A 17,048-nucleotide genomic window follows, 5' to 3' on the forward strand; every position below is an offset into this window, starting at 1 on the left:
GGCACGCAATTTATATACTTATATGTTTCTTTATTATAGGCTTACTGTTTTAAGATGAACATTAAAATTTTCTTCATTATTTCAGTACATACAGCCAGTGGTTTTTTATTGATTTTTTTATCCTCAATTTAACTTATACGATAAATAATTTGCCGGTTAAATAGTGGGACCTTATTTTTGATTAATAATATTTGAAATAAAATTTCAATATGAACATCTTTGCCAATAAAATAAAAATTTAAAATCAGTGATGTGCCTTCAATTCCTTAAACTTTTTATTCTAAAAATATCAGCCAACCGTTAAAACGTTTTCTTGATTACTGTTGAGTATGATATTTAAATTAAAAATCCATTACATTTATAAATAATTAGTTTTCGCATTATTCCATATAGTATTTACACTACGATTGTTAAAGAATTGTGTGTTATGTTGTCATACACTCACTTGCTATTCCGGTCACTTTAGCTAGCCTCAGCTTCATTACAGTGCTAAAAAAATAATTGCATTGGTTTATTATTTATATCAACAATTCTTTTGAGTAATAAAACTAAAATGGTGAAAACAACTTAAAGCAGGCCCAGTAAAAATTATATGTTCTCAATTATAAACCCATGTCCAACGTAAGAAAACAAAAACATGTGTTTGTTAGTTTTTGAGAACAGAGTTTAATATGGTTACATGTCATTCATTTCCCACTATATCGTTACAGAACTATTTAAGCTGTAATCAATTATAATTGTTCATCTAGTATATCCTTTCTAAATATCAAACTGAAATACAAATTAAAAGCAACTGATTTGATTGTTTTTTTATATTTATTATATTGAAACCAATCGAATAGCTTTACCAATTAAAATTTGTTTCATATGTTTTATAGAGTTCATTTTTAGCTATTTAATTAAAATATATTGTACATCAAAACACAACAAAAATACACAATCATACCAATCTTGTACTTACAAATATAAAGTCAGTGTTTCACCCAATCATGTTACATTTTAAATATGTTTAACATACAAAATAATATAACTTTGCACACGAAAGCAGATTGGGTCAAAACTTACTTAACTATGTTTTGGTTAAAATTATGTAACCAAAAGACGGTTGTCCAATACATGAATGGCTAAACACAAAATGTAATGTATACCGTGAATTGTTTCAATTTTCTTTTTTACTAAATAAAAACAAGCTAAATATTATGTTGTACATATTAAAGACCACTACCCTAGGTAAAACATTCATCTACTCTAATATCTAAATTATTCACCACCAATTGTTTGATTTTGGAAGTGCTGATCCCAAAAGTAACGATGATTCTACTGAAATGTTCACCATTACTTCAAAGCGAGAGCGACAACATACAAACGTTGTGAAATGGGTTGCTGTTATTTCAGAAAACATTTATTAGGAACTCAACGAATGGTGTAAATTGGATTCTCATTAGCGAATCTCTATGTAAAGGTCGAAAAAATTACTCCACTTTATTTATCTCCTCGTAACTCAGGAGAAACTTGGTATTAAATTCCTGTGATTGTTTATTTTAACATTCAATAAAAATCGTGGCTAGATAGTTTTTATCATCAGTATGTAAGGCTTGAAAATATTTACATTAATATATGATCTACTAAACAAATGTTTAAGTCTATTGCTAGTGCTATTCCCTTCTTAAGATATAATGTGAAAAGATTTTTTTCTTTTCTTTGCATCTGGCTATTCCAAAATTATACTCACTTACCAAAAAGAAACTGTTATACATAATTTCACTTATTTCTATACAAGGACCTTTGCGCTTGCTCTGGAGTATCAGAATAATCAGTATGGTTTATTACGATTGCATGTTTAGCTACTATCTTTGTAGGCAGTTTTATGAAGCTAAAACCATTTTGAGCTAGAATTTTGAGTTTACCTCCAGTTCACCTTTCTTTTTTGACAGCGTCTCGTACCGGACGCTGTCTCAGACCTAACTCCTGGAATTTTTGGAGCCATGTTCGTCTGAAGAAAAGAGATCCGAAGAAATTCGACGAAGAAAAAAATCAAAACGAATCATTTACATCGTTTCGACATTACAGCAACCGATTTTTTCTACATATAATTTAGCTATGGTAAGAATGGTTCATTCATTTGAATTTTGAGTTTTTCCACCGTGCGTAGAGATTGTGTCTATCACATCGTAGTGCACTCAGTTGTGAATCTGATGAGACAATTTGACTACCACTCCACCTTTTTATAGGTGTCTCTGTTGTTAAATCGATGGAAATGGTTCGTCTTGAGCTTTTTCGTCGTCGAATTTCTTTGGATCTCTTCAGACGAACATGACTCCAGATTCCAGGAGTCAAGTCTGAGAGAGCGTTGGATACTAGACGCTGCCATAAAAAGAAGGTAAACTGAAGCTAAACTGAAAATTCAATTGAATCGACCCTTTCATCCATAGCTGCATTATGGGAAGCTGGATCCTCTGAGTGGAACGTAATGATTCATTATGATTTCAAGGTGGAGGATTCAGCTCAACGTCCAGCCAGAACCCTTCGAAAAAACTCCATTTCAGCCAGGATATTCTTCTCGACTTGCGCAACATATTTAACAATGTCTCCAGTAGGGATAGTAACGGTTTCGCAGGTTTTAATATTCATTTTCTGGAACAAGTTAGCAGGTCACCACTTGTTTCGCACCACAGACACACAGCGTTGTGTAGCAATACTGCGGTTAATGCGCGCGGGCCGGCTTATTATATCCAGTTGACATCGTTGAGGCGCCACTCTATATGGGGTTCAGGGAACATCAAGACTGCTGGCGGTTGTTGACTTCATTAGTTTTTCCATCACACTACGGTTTGTGTCACTCGACAAGCGTCTGAGTCACCTCATTGGAAAGAGCCGCTTTCTCTGAGGGTCAGGACTCATTAAGACTGCTGACACCAATCGCGCTACTAAATCAGGGCGTCAGAGTATGTATAAGACTGACGGGCATACAATAATATAAAATGGTGGCTGTCATACGAATAAACATGACGATAGTTCCTTGAATCAAGATGGCGGCAGTCACATGCTTCATGATATCGGTGGTCACGTAATTCAAGGTGGCGGCAATGACCTTTGACCTCATCCTCGTTTCGCCATCGTCTGAAGGACGGCGCAAAACTTCCATATCTATACTACTAATATATCCGCTCCAAAGAAATTATCCGCCAATACTTGTTCGTTCTAATTATACCACATTGAACTGTCCAATTTTACAGTTTTGACCTTAATATTCCTGATTAGACTGATTAATGAGTCCAAACCAGAACTAGAAGCTATTCCATTAATAGTATCCGTAACTAACAAGTAAATAAACTCGCAGTGGATAGCAATGTTGAGGTTCGTAACTATTGCTCGTTTCTCATTACGCCTGAAGTACCATTTGTCTTGCTGCTATACCTGACAGAATTTGACTTATGCTTGACAGGACATCCACAATGTTTGAATAATGTGTGTGGTGATACTCTAATGTCAGTAATTAATTATTATTAAATGTGTGCTTTATTGCTAATTGTGGATCAAGTCTGATCAATTGTTGTGTTCATATACAAATGCACGTAATAAGTAAAATAATATAAGCAATCAAGTTTAAAAACTGAATATTACATTTATGAATTTGCATACGTGAATACCATTGTATTCAAATGTAAGCATACAGGATTGTTTGTGGTAGAAACAACTGCTATATGTTTTTAAAACATGTGTTTTGTTTCACAACTTGTGCTTTTTACAGACTTTGTAATGTACATGCACTTAATATAGTCAACAATAAATTTGATATATATCTTAATTAAATTAGGGCGTTTTAAAACAGATTGCAACATATATAATTCAAGATTTTTTTCAGTTTAAAAGATAAAAAAAAATATCAAACTCATTACGCGAAGTCATAAATTTACCTTAAAACTCCTTTTCATATTTTATTTTTAGAAAATTCAACACATTCTCATATAAAAAAATAATTTATCTTTAGGCAAAACTCCGGCACTTGTCGTAAAGCACAGTAGCATAATAGATCGGAAGAACATTGAAGGGAAACGTAAAGTGAATCGCTCTCGATTTCCTATTTAAAATGAAGAATATATCTTACATAGGAATATAACCAAATCTAAAATAACCTCGAGAACTGAACCTTTTTAAGGATTTTCTGTCTTTCTAATTAATGTCAAATAGGTAAGATATTTTTACTAAGGGTTATAACCAATAGGTTAATTTTCCATTTAAATCTTTAAACCAGTCAACAAAGGCACTTGTAATAGCTAATTTGGTAAAGGTGTGTGTTTAAAATTGCACATAATTTATTTCCTGTACTTAAGGGGAGCACATGTACCTTTTTGGCACCCAAAATATCGATTTTTTTGAAACATATCATAAAAAAATACTATGTTTTATGCCCTTTTCAAAAATATATAAACACTCTATATCTGAGAGGTTTAGAAATATGTGTAAAATGTGTTTTAAGAAATGTATGCACGCTTTTTTTCAGCTGACAACATGGCGCGCTATGGATTGTTAGTGTCAGAATGTATTATATACATATTAATTGCTCCAATTGTATGATTATTAAGTTTTTTCCCCCTTTAGGTTGGTAGCACTGCTTGCTTTAGATGCATTTGAAGGATGTAAGTCATCTGTAACTTACCTAAACTTACACTATTGATATTATTGTTATTGTTTATGTTTACTAACAGTGTTTGTCAGTGTAATTTCTATTTTGTGGGGTGCCAGTGATCAAAACTTTGGACTTCTTAGTGTGTATTTATTATATAAAATAAGTGATATTATTGTGTATTAGCCATGCCTAGAGTGAAAAGGTTCAATAAACAGTCTTACAGAGGTAACCAATTTCGTAAAAAATTCAAGTGAACTAGGACTAAGTGCTTCTCCAGGAACAAGTGAATCTAATAGGCCCTAGGCCTAAACAATCATCTAGTTCTAAGAAGATTAATGATACAAAGTTGCCTAAATTTAGTGATTATGACATAAACAATGTAAATATTATAATAGATTTACAACAGATTTCTGGCCTAATAAAATCTTTCACTGCATGTAAATATTGTAGTAGTTCCGACTGCATTGACATAAGCCTAGATGAAAACTTCAAGTGTGGAATAGTACATCGTGTAAATATTTGTTGCAATTTATGTAAACATACTGACTCAGTAATAAGCTCCAAATTGTGGTAGAAATATGTATGAGTTCAATCTAAGTTATGTTTATGCTCTACGTTCAATCGGCAAAGGCCTAGATTCTGGTAGGGTATTTTCTGCTGTGATGAATATCGCTCCACCAACACAGCCGAATTGAAAAATATAATAAAAAACTGCTTACTGCTGTAACAGAGGTAAGTGAATGTTCACTTAGACAGGGCAGCTGATGAAGTTCGTAGTCTAAAATTATGATTGTCGTGATATAGCAGCCGCTTTTGACGGTACCTGGCAGAAGCGAGGCTTCACCTCTGTGAACGGCGTAATGACAGCAACATCCTTCGATACAGGAAAAGTTATGGACTTTGAGTGTTTCAGCAAATATTGTAATAAATGTGTCAGAAAACCTCTTAAGCCATGACAAAACCCTATTGAAACAGCACAAAAATTCTGGTACTTGTTTGGCAAATTTTTCAGGTACAAGTGGTGGAATGGAGGGTGGCGGGAGCTCTGACTCTTTGTCGCCGCTTGAGGCTAAACTCAATGTGCGATACACAAAATACCTTGGAGATGGGGACTCTAAGGGGTTTACTCATGTTGTGGCAAACAATCCCTATGGTGATGATGTTTTGTTAGAAAAACTTGAATGTGTAGGCCATATTCAGAAGCGACTAGGAACAAGACTGCGGCGATTGAAGAGGGATAAAAAAGGAATCAAATTTGAAGGATGGTAAAGGACTTGGAGGACAAGGTAGGTTGACTGATGTAGAGATAGATCACTTACAAAACGTTTTTATGGGATGGCAATAAGGGAATAATTTGGAAGATGTTGAAAAAAATGAAGAGAGCAATATGGGCCTACGTTCTATCACAAATTATCGACTGACGCAAAACCTCAGCACGAACTATGCCCGCCTGGCTGGGATTGAGTCTTGGTGCAAATACAGACAAGCTCAGGCAAATAATAAGCTAGATGATTTCAAACATACAAAACTCATTGCCTGAATCTTATTATGGAAGAAATAAAAACCAAATATATAAGGATTTATCAGCCCCAGCCCCTACTAAAGAGGTGTCTTCACGGTAAAACACAGAACCCTAATGAAAGCATCAATAGCGTAATTTGGAATAGGCTACCCAAGACCACAGTTGTTTGGCATTCAGACATTAAAATTAGGGGGTTTGTGATGCAGTTCTTAGTTTTAATGAAGGAAGCAATGGCCAAAGTGAATGTTTTGGGAACGATTATGCATCCAACCAGGACGCTTTATGGTTGAAGGCCTTCAACAAATCGATTCCAATAGGGTTAAAAAAGCTGACAAAGAAGTCCAAGAAGAAAATAAAAAGAAGAGGATAAAAAGAAGGATAGGGAAAAAGAGTAAAAATGAAGAAGATGATTACTGTCCAGGTGGATTTTTTAAAGTGATTATGTGTTTTGAAGTGTAACTAAAACTTTTAAAGCTGTTTTACCGAAAGTACCGTTTTGTGACATTTCGGAACACGTTGTGAAACAATTATTAGACTTACAGACTTCAAATTTTACACACTTATTGCAGACTAGTTGGTGAGTAGATTCATGCTTTTTTATCAATATATATTATGCTTTTTATAATTTAAAAAAAATATTGTATTTACATAATTAAAAAAAACAATTTTTGTTAAATTGCTACCACGATAATTTTTTTGTTTATTGAGATATTAAAAAAAGGCATGAAAATATAAAGCTGTTAATGTAGAACAAAACCATAAGTTTAAAGTCAATATGTCTAATAGTTTAGGAGATAATGGTACCGACATGTTGCAGTGTACTCCCATTTAAATAACATGGGACCCGAAAAAGGTACATGCTCCCCTTAATCTCGAATCATGTTAAACATTCCACCTAATAACCTACAAAAATGTTATATTGTGGCAATTCTTGTAGTAGTTATATAAATTAGTTTTCAATACACTAAACAGTAAAATATTAAAATCGTATCTGTATAAAAGGTATGAAATTATTTGTAATGAATAATACATAGTAATGAACATTTTTGTGGATACTGTACACATATTCAGCCTATTGCAATGCTATTCTCATCATGATAGCAATTAACATAAAATACTACGTAATTTCACCGGACATGATCCCTACAGCACAAAACTAACCCAATTCAAAAGTATATGTATAGTATTTAGATCAGTGCTTGCAGATCACAAAGTGTGTCAAAAACCTCAAGTTATGAAACAAAACACACGTGTTCACAATTTATAAAAAAAATATTTCAACATAACAATCTGTTATATTAAAGTTCTGATAAAATCGTATTTACATATGTATATGCAGAGATACACTAATTACTTTTTACAGAAGAATAATTGTATTCTAGTAATATTTTAGTGATTTTGCAGGAAAAAACAAGAGATATAACTAAATCTACCATTAAAACACTGCCCAAAATTAATTGTAATTAATTACTGATGTTGCAGTATCACTACACACATTATTGAACCATTGTGGACAACCTGTCAAACGTATTACTTACTGTCCAGTACAGCAGCAAGACAATTGGTACTTCACGCAAAAGTGAGAAACTTACCAACAGTTATAGACTCCACTATTGCTTTCTACTACGAGTTTTTAGCATATTTGTTACATTTCCTGTATTTTTATATACATATTCTTTTTATATATGTGGAATGGTTTTTGAGCATTATATCATAACTTAATACACAAATTGATCATAGAAATGTTGAAATGCTATTTCATTTTCATATAATGGCCGATAAAACTTTAAAAAGTCACCTACCTCTCTGTTACTTATGGATCTAGAAACAGCGTTTTGTATCTCTAACGCATCTCTATATTACTTGCATATATACGCCATAAGAAGTTTGCTATCACCAAGACATGATGAGAAAGAAATGCAAGGAATTAAAACCTCGTTTTTAGTTAGATATTTAACTCTTTTGAATACGAAAACCAGCATAATATGAATAAAATTATCTGTGTTTTATAACGAAACAATAAAAACTTTTTACAAACTCTTTCTTTTAGATTTCTTAGAGGATTTTGAAGTCATCGATGGCCGAGGGTCATTAGTGTTTTTAATTTCTGTATCTTCTAACGGCTTATCTTCACTTTCCTCATCGTTCTCATCGGTTTTAATTCTTAGTTCTTCCAATCTGTCATAAATACTAGGTTTTTTCTGATCCGTAATTTCACATTTTCGTTTCAAATCTCTACATATTTGTTTATGTCGCACCCATAAAACTGAAAAATCATCCTCTGTTTTGCCTAGATTAATCTTCTTTAATTTCGCCGTAATCCGGGGACATTTTAGTCGAGTCTTTTCCGACCGAATGAGGCATTTACAGACTTGTGGATCTATTTCAAATTTTTTCTGTCCTGGCTTCGGTGCATTATATGACTTGTTATCGGAGGATCTTAAAGACGTAGTCAGTTTTACTATTTCCGCCCAGTCTTCAGTTTCTTTGTAATCAAATGTACTTTGTGGAAGTGTACTTGTCCGCTTTATCTCGGAGAACCAGTTGAATTCTGGTAAGCTTTCTTGGTTTATTAAGTTTGGATCTGCTTTAAGATATTTCTTAGAGTAGCAGTGATTCAGAATTTCAGATACTGTATTCAGTCTGTCTTTATTTAGTTTTGACAGCCTTTCTGAAAAATTCAAAGTGGTCGGGTGGGTGTACCCTGTGGATTCATTGGAAAGTAATTTTCTATTTGTTTTTTCGTGTGATTTCCGTTTGTTCTTTCCTTTATTCTTTTCATCCTTTTCTTTACTCTTATAATCCTTTTCCTTATGTTTGTCACCAATGTGTTTAGACTGAGCATCTTCCAACATTCTTTCACCGTAACTCGGTTTGTCCTTACAACACGGATAGTTAGAGTTATCGCCCCTCATTTCTTTAGAATAAGAACTTCTATTTCCTTGTGACTGTTTTACCATGTCAAACCATTCACAGGAACTTCCTTCTAACATCTGCTTTTTAGATTCTGGATCTATATCAATTAAATTTTTGGTCACACAGGACTTTAATATTTCAGTACTCGTATCAGATCTTATATTAGGGAGACCCATTTGGATAACTATTTTTGCAAATTCTGGATTCACGGGCAAAATGTTTTCCGGGGATTTTTCCATTGATTTGAATAAAAGAGTGTTGTCAAACTCGTATTCATCTTCGTCAGTTTGTTTTACACTGTTGACTATAACTTTTCCAAAGCTGCTCAGGGCTATTGTGAGGTGAACAATTCCCACCTCTTCATCCTGCGCGTCACGTAGCTGGTACTTGTCAGACTTCACAGCCAGGTAGGGCAATATGCTATCTGGTAGAGATGATCGAAGTACTGCAAGACGAAAATCGTCTGGAACTCTTACTGATGTAGACCCCAGGATATCCCCTTCTATGTTATAATCTTCGTTTTTGGTATCATTTCGAGTTGCCTTAACAAGTACGGGGTGACCCTGAAGGTTTTGGATCATAGCAAGTCCAGTCATGGTGAACAACGCACTTTGACCTGTAGAAAGAAAAATTGTAAATTTATAATTTACTAATTTTCAATATATTGTTTAAAATTAGGTAATGTACTTCTAAAGTTATAGAGGTTGTATATAACTTCATTTCGACTGCAATATATTATTGGTATTTTATATATATATATATATATATATATATATATATATATATATATATATATAAAATGTTTAATGACGGAATTGAAAAATACAATAATTCAATTTCTTGACTTATTTTACCTATAATTTTCTTATTATATAGCCCTGTACTGCGGATTGACTAATAACAATAATTAAGCATTGTTTGTCAAACTATATGGTTTGAACTGTGTTTGCTAATTTTAATCTAACATTTTTATACTGAATAGCTATTCTAGCCTGACTTCAATATTTATTGACGCAGACCCCATAAGATTAAAAGTCAAAACTATAGTGTTGTTTGTCTACAGTTTGAACTGTTTGACGAAGTTACGAATTTCATGTTATTATTTTACGTGTTTCTAGTATGCCTAAAAACAACGAGCATTTATATGACCTGTAGAGTGATAATATTGTAATTAATGTTTGATGTGGGTAATAATATGTACAAGTTTAAATATTTGGCATTTTTCTTTAAAATACATGATACGATCAATAATAATTGTTAAATCTTTATGGGCAAATTACGGTAGGATTTCATGGAAATCAATTATGTTAGACCTGATAGATTGTGGCAAAAGTTTATGTTTCCATTTATAAATTGATCTATATTAATATTTATTATTCATTTTACATGTCCCAATGGGTAAAGATAGTGTAATAATGACACGGATGGATAGGATAGTGCCCTAAATATTGTTTTATGCGGAATTCAGTCTGTCCTAATACCATACTGGTAAAACAATCTAATTACATATCGATGTAGTCACATATTTACTAAACATAATCTGTTACCCGTTGCTACAAACGAAATGGTTTAAATCAAACTTATTATAACGATCAGAAAAATAACTTATCATATAATATGATTTAGTCGTACGAAAACGTTTTAACTTAAATTGATATAAAACAGAGAAACATTATTTATATGTTCATTCTTAAGGTTTTAGAGTATAACATGTGACACTTAGGATTATTACTAGTTGAATTAAATCTATTTTCAACCACACAGCAAATGCTGCCTTGCTGCTCTTATCAGAAATACAAATACCTCAGTAAAAAAGCGTTTTCTTTAATTCTTCTTATGTATTTGTGATCTAAAACATTTCAAGTGCCATAATAGTATTGTTACTTTACGAGGAAACATATTTTCATACGTAGTCCATATAGCCAACTTCGGTTAAAATATGTCTACCTCAATCCGTATGAAAATTCTTACAGTGCCACAGTCTAGTTTGTCTAATTGCCTCGATTAAAATAGTTTATATGTTTGCTCTCTTCAATCTAATTTTTTAGCTTTCTAATCTAATTTAGATCTAACTTATTTCAAGTGTCATAGAAAAGTTTGACTTGTTACATCGATAAGGAAAATGTACATTTATAAGCCTATTAGGTCGAAGAGAAAGTCTTATCTACTTCCGGTATAAGGTGGGGATTATTAGTTCAATAAACATTTCATGAGAGCCGTTTTCGAGATTAGCAATCAACAAAATATTTTGCGATTTTCTATCTATAAGATATGAGAAAAGTCCTGTTTGAACATATAGTCTGGTATAGGATATTTTTAGTAATTATTTTTAAGCTTATATACTGCCAATACACGTTATATTCTATTACTTGTATTATTAATTCATTAACCAAGAATTATTTAATATCTTCAAGTTTTCGTTATATGCCAATAAATTAAACGTAATAACAGAATCGTCTATATTAGGTATTTTTGTATTGTTCAAACAAACATTTTATTTCGTAAAGCTAAGGTGTTCATATGACAACATTTAATAAAATAGCTCGTTTTTATGAATAGTTAAAAAGGTTCAAATATAGATTTTTGTACAAAAACACACTTTAAACGCTATATTATTTACTTCCAATAATTTATTATTTAATTTTTCATACAACAAAATATTAGAAATGGTGACAATTTAAACCTGCCAGTATTAGCGAGTATAATTGGAAAGAGAAAAATTTCGTCTTGCATAGTTTTTTAGTGAAGTAATAAAAAAAATTATAATGAACGGAAGCTATTCTTTAAAATAGTGGAAGTTAGTGTTTTGAAGCACGCACTCCGGCATGTAGAAATGTCCTCTGAGTGTCTTAATGTACAATGTCATCTTCACTAAGCGGTTTTATAGGTAAAACTATTTATAGCTGACGAGGCTCTTTACTTGAGAATTGATTTTAAATGAACATCTTAAATACAGCCATAATGTTTTTGTGCATGAGTGTTAAGTTAGGGTCTAATACCTCTTTAAAAGATACTATATTACAGGAGTTTTGCACGCTTTAGTATGAACTAAGTGTAATCTCGTCCAATCCGTAAAAACTTGAGTGTTTTCAATGATTACCTCACAGAATTTTCAGTTATTTTTGTGGTACATAAAAACATATATACACCACACTATGAACTTTAAAAATACACGTATAGGATAATTGTCATGAATATCCATGCACTGTAGGCCAAAGTTTGCAGCTAACGTTCGTATGCTTAGAGTTCAGCTATAAAAAAGTGTTACATCTCGAATCACTGGGGAAGTGGTTAAAAATGTCTTTAAAATAAAAAAAACCGATTGTACTCATAGTACTATACCATTTACCATTTTTTTTTTAATTTTAAAATTCGCGGCAATAAACTTTTATATTACAAATGTGCTCTTTGTTCAAATTTGGTAAAAAACTAAAAGGGTTTATGGGATTATTTCAATTAAAAATGTATAATCACATCAGGAAGGCTAATAATCGCTTGAATACTGAACTAATAGAATTTTTAATCTAATGAGATGGGTTTGTTTATTAATTTAGGATGTATAAAATCACTTTAATTTACATGAGCAATGGATTGCCTATAATTATTAGCGCTTGGGTTTGTACCAGCTACCCGAATCTTAATTCACTAAACTATCAGAGTTTGTTTTCTGCTTCGTAAATCTTTTAATCCCAGGAATTTTTGCTGTTAGTCTTATGTTACCCGATTATATCAAATACCACCAAATTAATAATTTCAGTATTTTACACCCGTACGTAATAATTTTTTTAGAATAAAGTTATTGACTTCCATTACTCACCTTTCTACAACATATGGTACACGATTGAACAACTGTATTGTCAATGAATAATAGAGAGATTATTTGTAAGACTAGTTTTATACATTTTATAAAATTATATTTAAAGTATAATACTTACCTTTCATGATCTTTATTGATGAGTCTTTTGGAGACTGTTCAATTTTTACAGATTTTGGGACTTTCTCGGCTTTTTCAACCAAAACTTTCCTTTCTTTTTCGATTTTGCTTTGCTTATCTTTTTCACTCATTTCGTTCTGGTCCTTTTCATTCTCCCCTCTCTGTGCATTGTCAGTTTCTTCTTCCACACCTGTCTGTTCTTCGCCCCACTCTGAAGCAAAACTTACGTGACGACCAGACGCGTTATAAATGGTTTCTAGTAGTGCAGTAAACTTAGGTCCGTCATTTGATTCAGGTAACTTCGCTGTGTCTGACTCACTGGTGTCCATAAATGGTAGATTTAAAATTTTCACTTTAATAGTTATGTCTGGATTATTAGTTTCTTTGTCCTCTTTACTTTCACTGATATCATTCCTTATTTCTACTTCCTCAACAAATACCTCGAGCAAGTACAGGTTCTCTTCCTTTAATCCTTTGAACTCCTCCATAACGCAGTCTTTTTTAATATTGTTCAAGTAGGTTTTGTTCACTTCTACAGGGTCTATCCAGTCTGGGTTAGGTTCTGGGGGAGACGCCTGATTATAAAATCCATCGACCGGATCAGGGAAGAAGTAGGGATAAGGATAAGCCATGGTAGTATGTGTGTGAGTCCTGTTAGTTACGAATGTCTTGTTTACATGAACTTGACAGGTGTTTGTGTAGTGTGTACTTGAAGTATAGAGTTCTTGGTCTTGTGTGGTTTATAAAGTTTCCTAGCAACAATACTGTAAGAAATATAAACTAAAATGTGTATAATTATTAATCTACCATAAACTTGAATGAAAGGGGTTTCCTTTTCTTCTTCAGATAATTTAGTTTTCAAAGTCAAGCCACTGGAATCAATATTGTATGTAACATCGGAAGTAAGTTTTAATATTTGTGTATTGGTAATAGCTTGAATATGAATCGATGGATTGATTCTGCATCACTTTTGTTTCCGGTAGGATTGTATTCACCTCACACAAGTTTGAATCAAGGCTTCCCCACGAAAAATTCATCAATCGAGAATCAGGTGATTACATATTTTTTATTTTAGGACTTGATTTTCATGTACTGAACTCTGCCGTTCATCTGGTAAAAAACTACTAATAAATATAAATAATTTGACACAACAGTAATTATTATACAAGATAAAGGAATTCCGTTACTAAACAATACGAAGATTTGTATACCATTGAAACAAACACAGCTAATAAACGCATGATTAAAGAGTTAAAATGATGACACCTTAATTTTAGGACAATTAGTAAGTTAACATTATTATTCATGTAATGTTTTCCTTCAACAACTGCATTGGAACCCTGAATATTGCTAAATTATTACGTGTTACAGAGCAAAAATGAACAGTGTTTTAGAATCCTCAGTTTATTTGTAATAATATTACGGCCGACGATATCTCTTAAGGGTTGTAATAAATCGGCTGCACTATGTTTTGAGTAGTAGGTTATGCAGTAGCATTACTGTAAGTATAAATAACATTGCATTTTCCGTACATTCTAGCCGATTATACTTAATCTTTGTACTAAAACAGTACATACAAATTGATTAGTTAATTTCAACCTATATTTTTTTCTAACTGGCGTAGCTCAAATAAAAATGTACAAAGTGATTAAAAAATTGTTTCTTGATATATATATATATATATATATATATATATATATATATACATCGTCTTTTACCAGAGGGTCTATATCTTCTCGCGTTAGTAAGACCTCTATTGTTTTAAGTCTTTCAGCGTAATGTAGTGGTGTTCTATTTTCGTAGTATATATATATATATATATATATATATATATATATATATATATATATATATTGAATATATTCAAATACTCATTTATTAATCAAAATATGTAGAAATATGTTTCTTAATGAACTATAAAGTTAGTAAATACATTTTTACACATTTGTTTTGAAATATTTTGATCAAGTACTTAAAAATTTAAATAATTAAAACATTTTATACATGAAAGGCAGTTAAAAGGGAAGATATATTTTTTTATTAAGTTATTTACGTGTTTTTTTTATTTTTTTAAGAAATATGTTTTTACATTTATTTATCAACCTTATAGTAAAGTATGAAACATATCCGTACATCCTTTGAATTATAAGTGAGTAGTTTTTATCTCTAGACTTTAAATATGAAATAGTACAAAAGCTACATTCTTTCTGCAGTGAATAGGTGACATATTTTTTCATATAAGACACCATTCGACACCAACGATTGAAGCAACGGTTACGGACTGTTACGGTTTCGGAAAACATTTTTTGTTTATTGAGAATATTGTAAAATCATTCATAAGCTGATATATCCTAACTTAGACTAATATATTATATTTATTATCATATTAAAATTTAAAACTTTCTCTCCAATATTAAAATTTAGTTATATGTTTAGTTTAGTATACAATTCTAAATTATATAAACTGGAACTGGCAGTATATACAGACGCACGATTGTTATGAAAACTTCTCTGCACTCTGATTGGTTCGAGGAATACAACATATCCCCACATGCAGATTAGGATAGTTGCGTCGAGAACTATCGTTCGCTCGCTCCTTTGTCGTTCTGGAGTTTGTCTTCAACATAGAGTTCCTCGTTTGGTCCTAGACCATTGCGTCGATAGTCCTTCCTTTTAAAACTATAAACTAACCTGTTATTTTTATATCAAAGTTTGCGGTAAGTATTCATCTCGACTCACGTTTAAATGACATTGATTGTGAAAAATTCCTCCTCTAAATTATTGATATGTTTCACTTTTCCTCCTCTACACTGCCAAGTGACTCTTATCGCTAAGTCCACTGCCATGTTACTGTATTGTTGAAACTCTAAACTATTATTAAATGACCCTGTAACAAACTATTCGTGAGGAGGTAAATCTTATTCTTGTACTCCACTATCAGATAAATTTGGGCTGTCCAATTCGTTTAAACATTATTAATCTTGTGTTAACTGGGTTCACTAAGAGACCGAATAGTCCCTTTATTATTTATTTGGTTCACTTCGGCCAGGGTAACTTTTAATTAGGCTCTTTTAGACTGATCACTTAGGCCCTACATAAATTTTATTGCTAATTAATCAATCGAACTGAAGTTTAAATGACCCATGAACTTTTAATATAGTACACCATACTTCATTAAAAATTCAAGAGAATCAATATGTAATATAGAATGAATGTAGTTATAAATAAAAGATAAGCTTATAATTGCCCTGGTACGTATCAGAGAAATTTATCCACAAAAATCTATTACTACGTCACGCTTTTTATAAACAGGAGATGGAAGTCAACTACGTGTTTTTTGTGTTTATAATATTATACCCACTAATAAAAATGTTACGAACGATTTCAAAGAGTTTAGTTTAAATATTTTAAAAATAATCGCCATTAGTTTACATTTTTAGCCGAAACTAAATCAATAAATAAAGTACGTGAAAGGGAAGGATGAGTAACTATTCGATCAAATATTTTCCTATCATAAGTACCTATACAACCTTTAGCAGAATTTTAGAAGTTCATGTAAGCTGAGAACAAAAGGTCACCTTGCTAGACATTCTGAAAGTGTCTAAACCAAAACATGGAGACGCGGCAAATTACGTGACTGAAATAGTGAGTTTGTCTCGGCCTCTTCCTATGTATCTCTAACCACAAACACATCATTCTTATAAAACGTGGAGATTTTTCCGGCTTTAAAGGTAATAAGAATTTAAAAATTGTAATTATTACTTCTTATTGTTAAATTGTTCCTCCTAACGCGTATTGAAAAATATGTTCAATATTTTATAAGTATGCGCCTATATAAGTGATGTTTACTAAATTAATTTAATACGTGTTTAGTTGGTAAAATGTAATTTTTTGACTCATTTTGACAGTTTATGTGTAGTAGTTTATGTGCAAGGCTCATTTATGTGTAGCTGTCCGAAGGTTATATAAAAAAGTAATTGACTGCAGATTTGAAATATTATATGATATATAAATGCCTATATAGAAAGTATTAAGAGAGATCACAG

At 31.9% G+C, this 17,048-nt stretch overlaps 1 protein-coding gene across 1 annotated transcript; it reads right to left on the minus strand.

The window, feature by feature from the left end:
- Positions 1 to 8,136: 8,136 nt before the first annotated feature.
- LOC124370588 lies at positions 8,137 to 13,729 on the minus strand. The gene is made up of 2 exons (XM_046828883.1): positions 13,004 to 13,729; positions 8,137 to 9,684 (listed from the first exon to the last, which is right to left on the minus strand). The coding sequence occupies exons 1-2, from the start codon at positions 13,632 to 13,634 to the stop codon at positions 8,183 to 8,185; spliced, it is 2,133 nt and encodes a 710-aa protein (XP_046684839.1). The 5' UTR covers positions 13,635 to 13,729; the 3' UTR covers positions 8,137 to 8,182.
- Positions 13,730 to 17,048: the final 3,319 nt, after the last annotated feature.

This window comes from Homalodisca vitripennis, unplaced genomic scaffold, assembly GCF_021130785.1.
Source record: "Homalodisca vitripennis isolate AUS2020 unplaced genomic scaffold, UT_GWSS_2.1 ScUCBcl_332;HRSCAF=2090, whole genome shotgun sequence".
Lineage (NCBI taxonomy): Eukaryota > Metazoa > Arthropoda > Insecta > Hemiptera > Cicadellidae > Homalodisca > Homalodisca vitripennis.

Coding starts and splice junctions, on each gene's coding strand:
- LOC124370588 (XM_046828883.1), bottom strand. CDS start 13,634: ATGGCTTATCCTTATCCCTACTTCTTCCCTGATCCGGTCGATGGATTT. Junction 9,685..13,003: donor ATCAATAAAGATCATGAAAG/GTAAGTATTATA, acceptor TTCTTTCTACAG/GTCAAAGTGCGTTGTTCACC.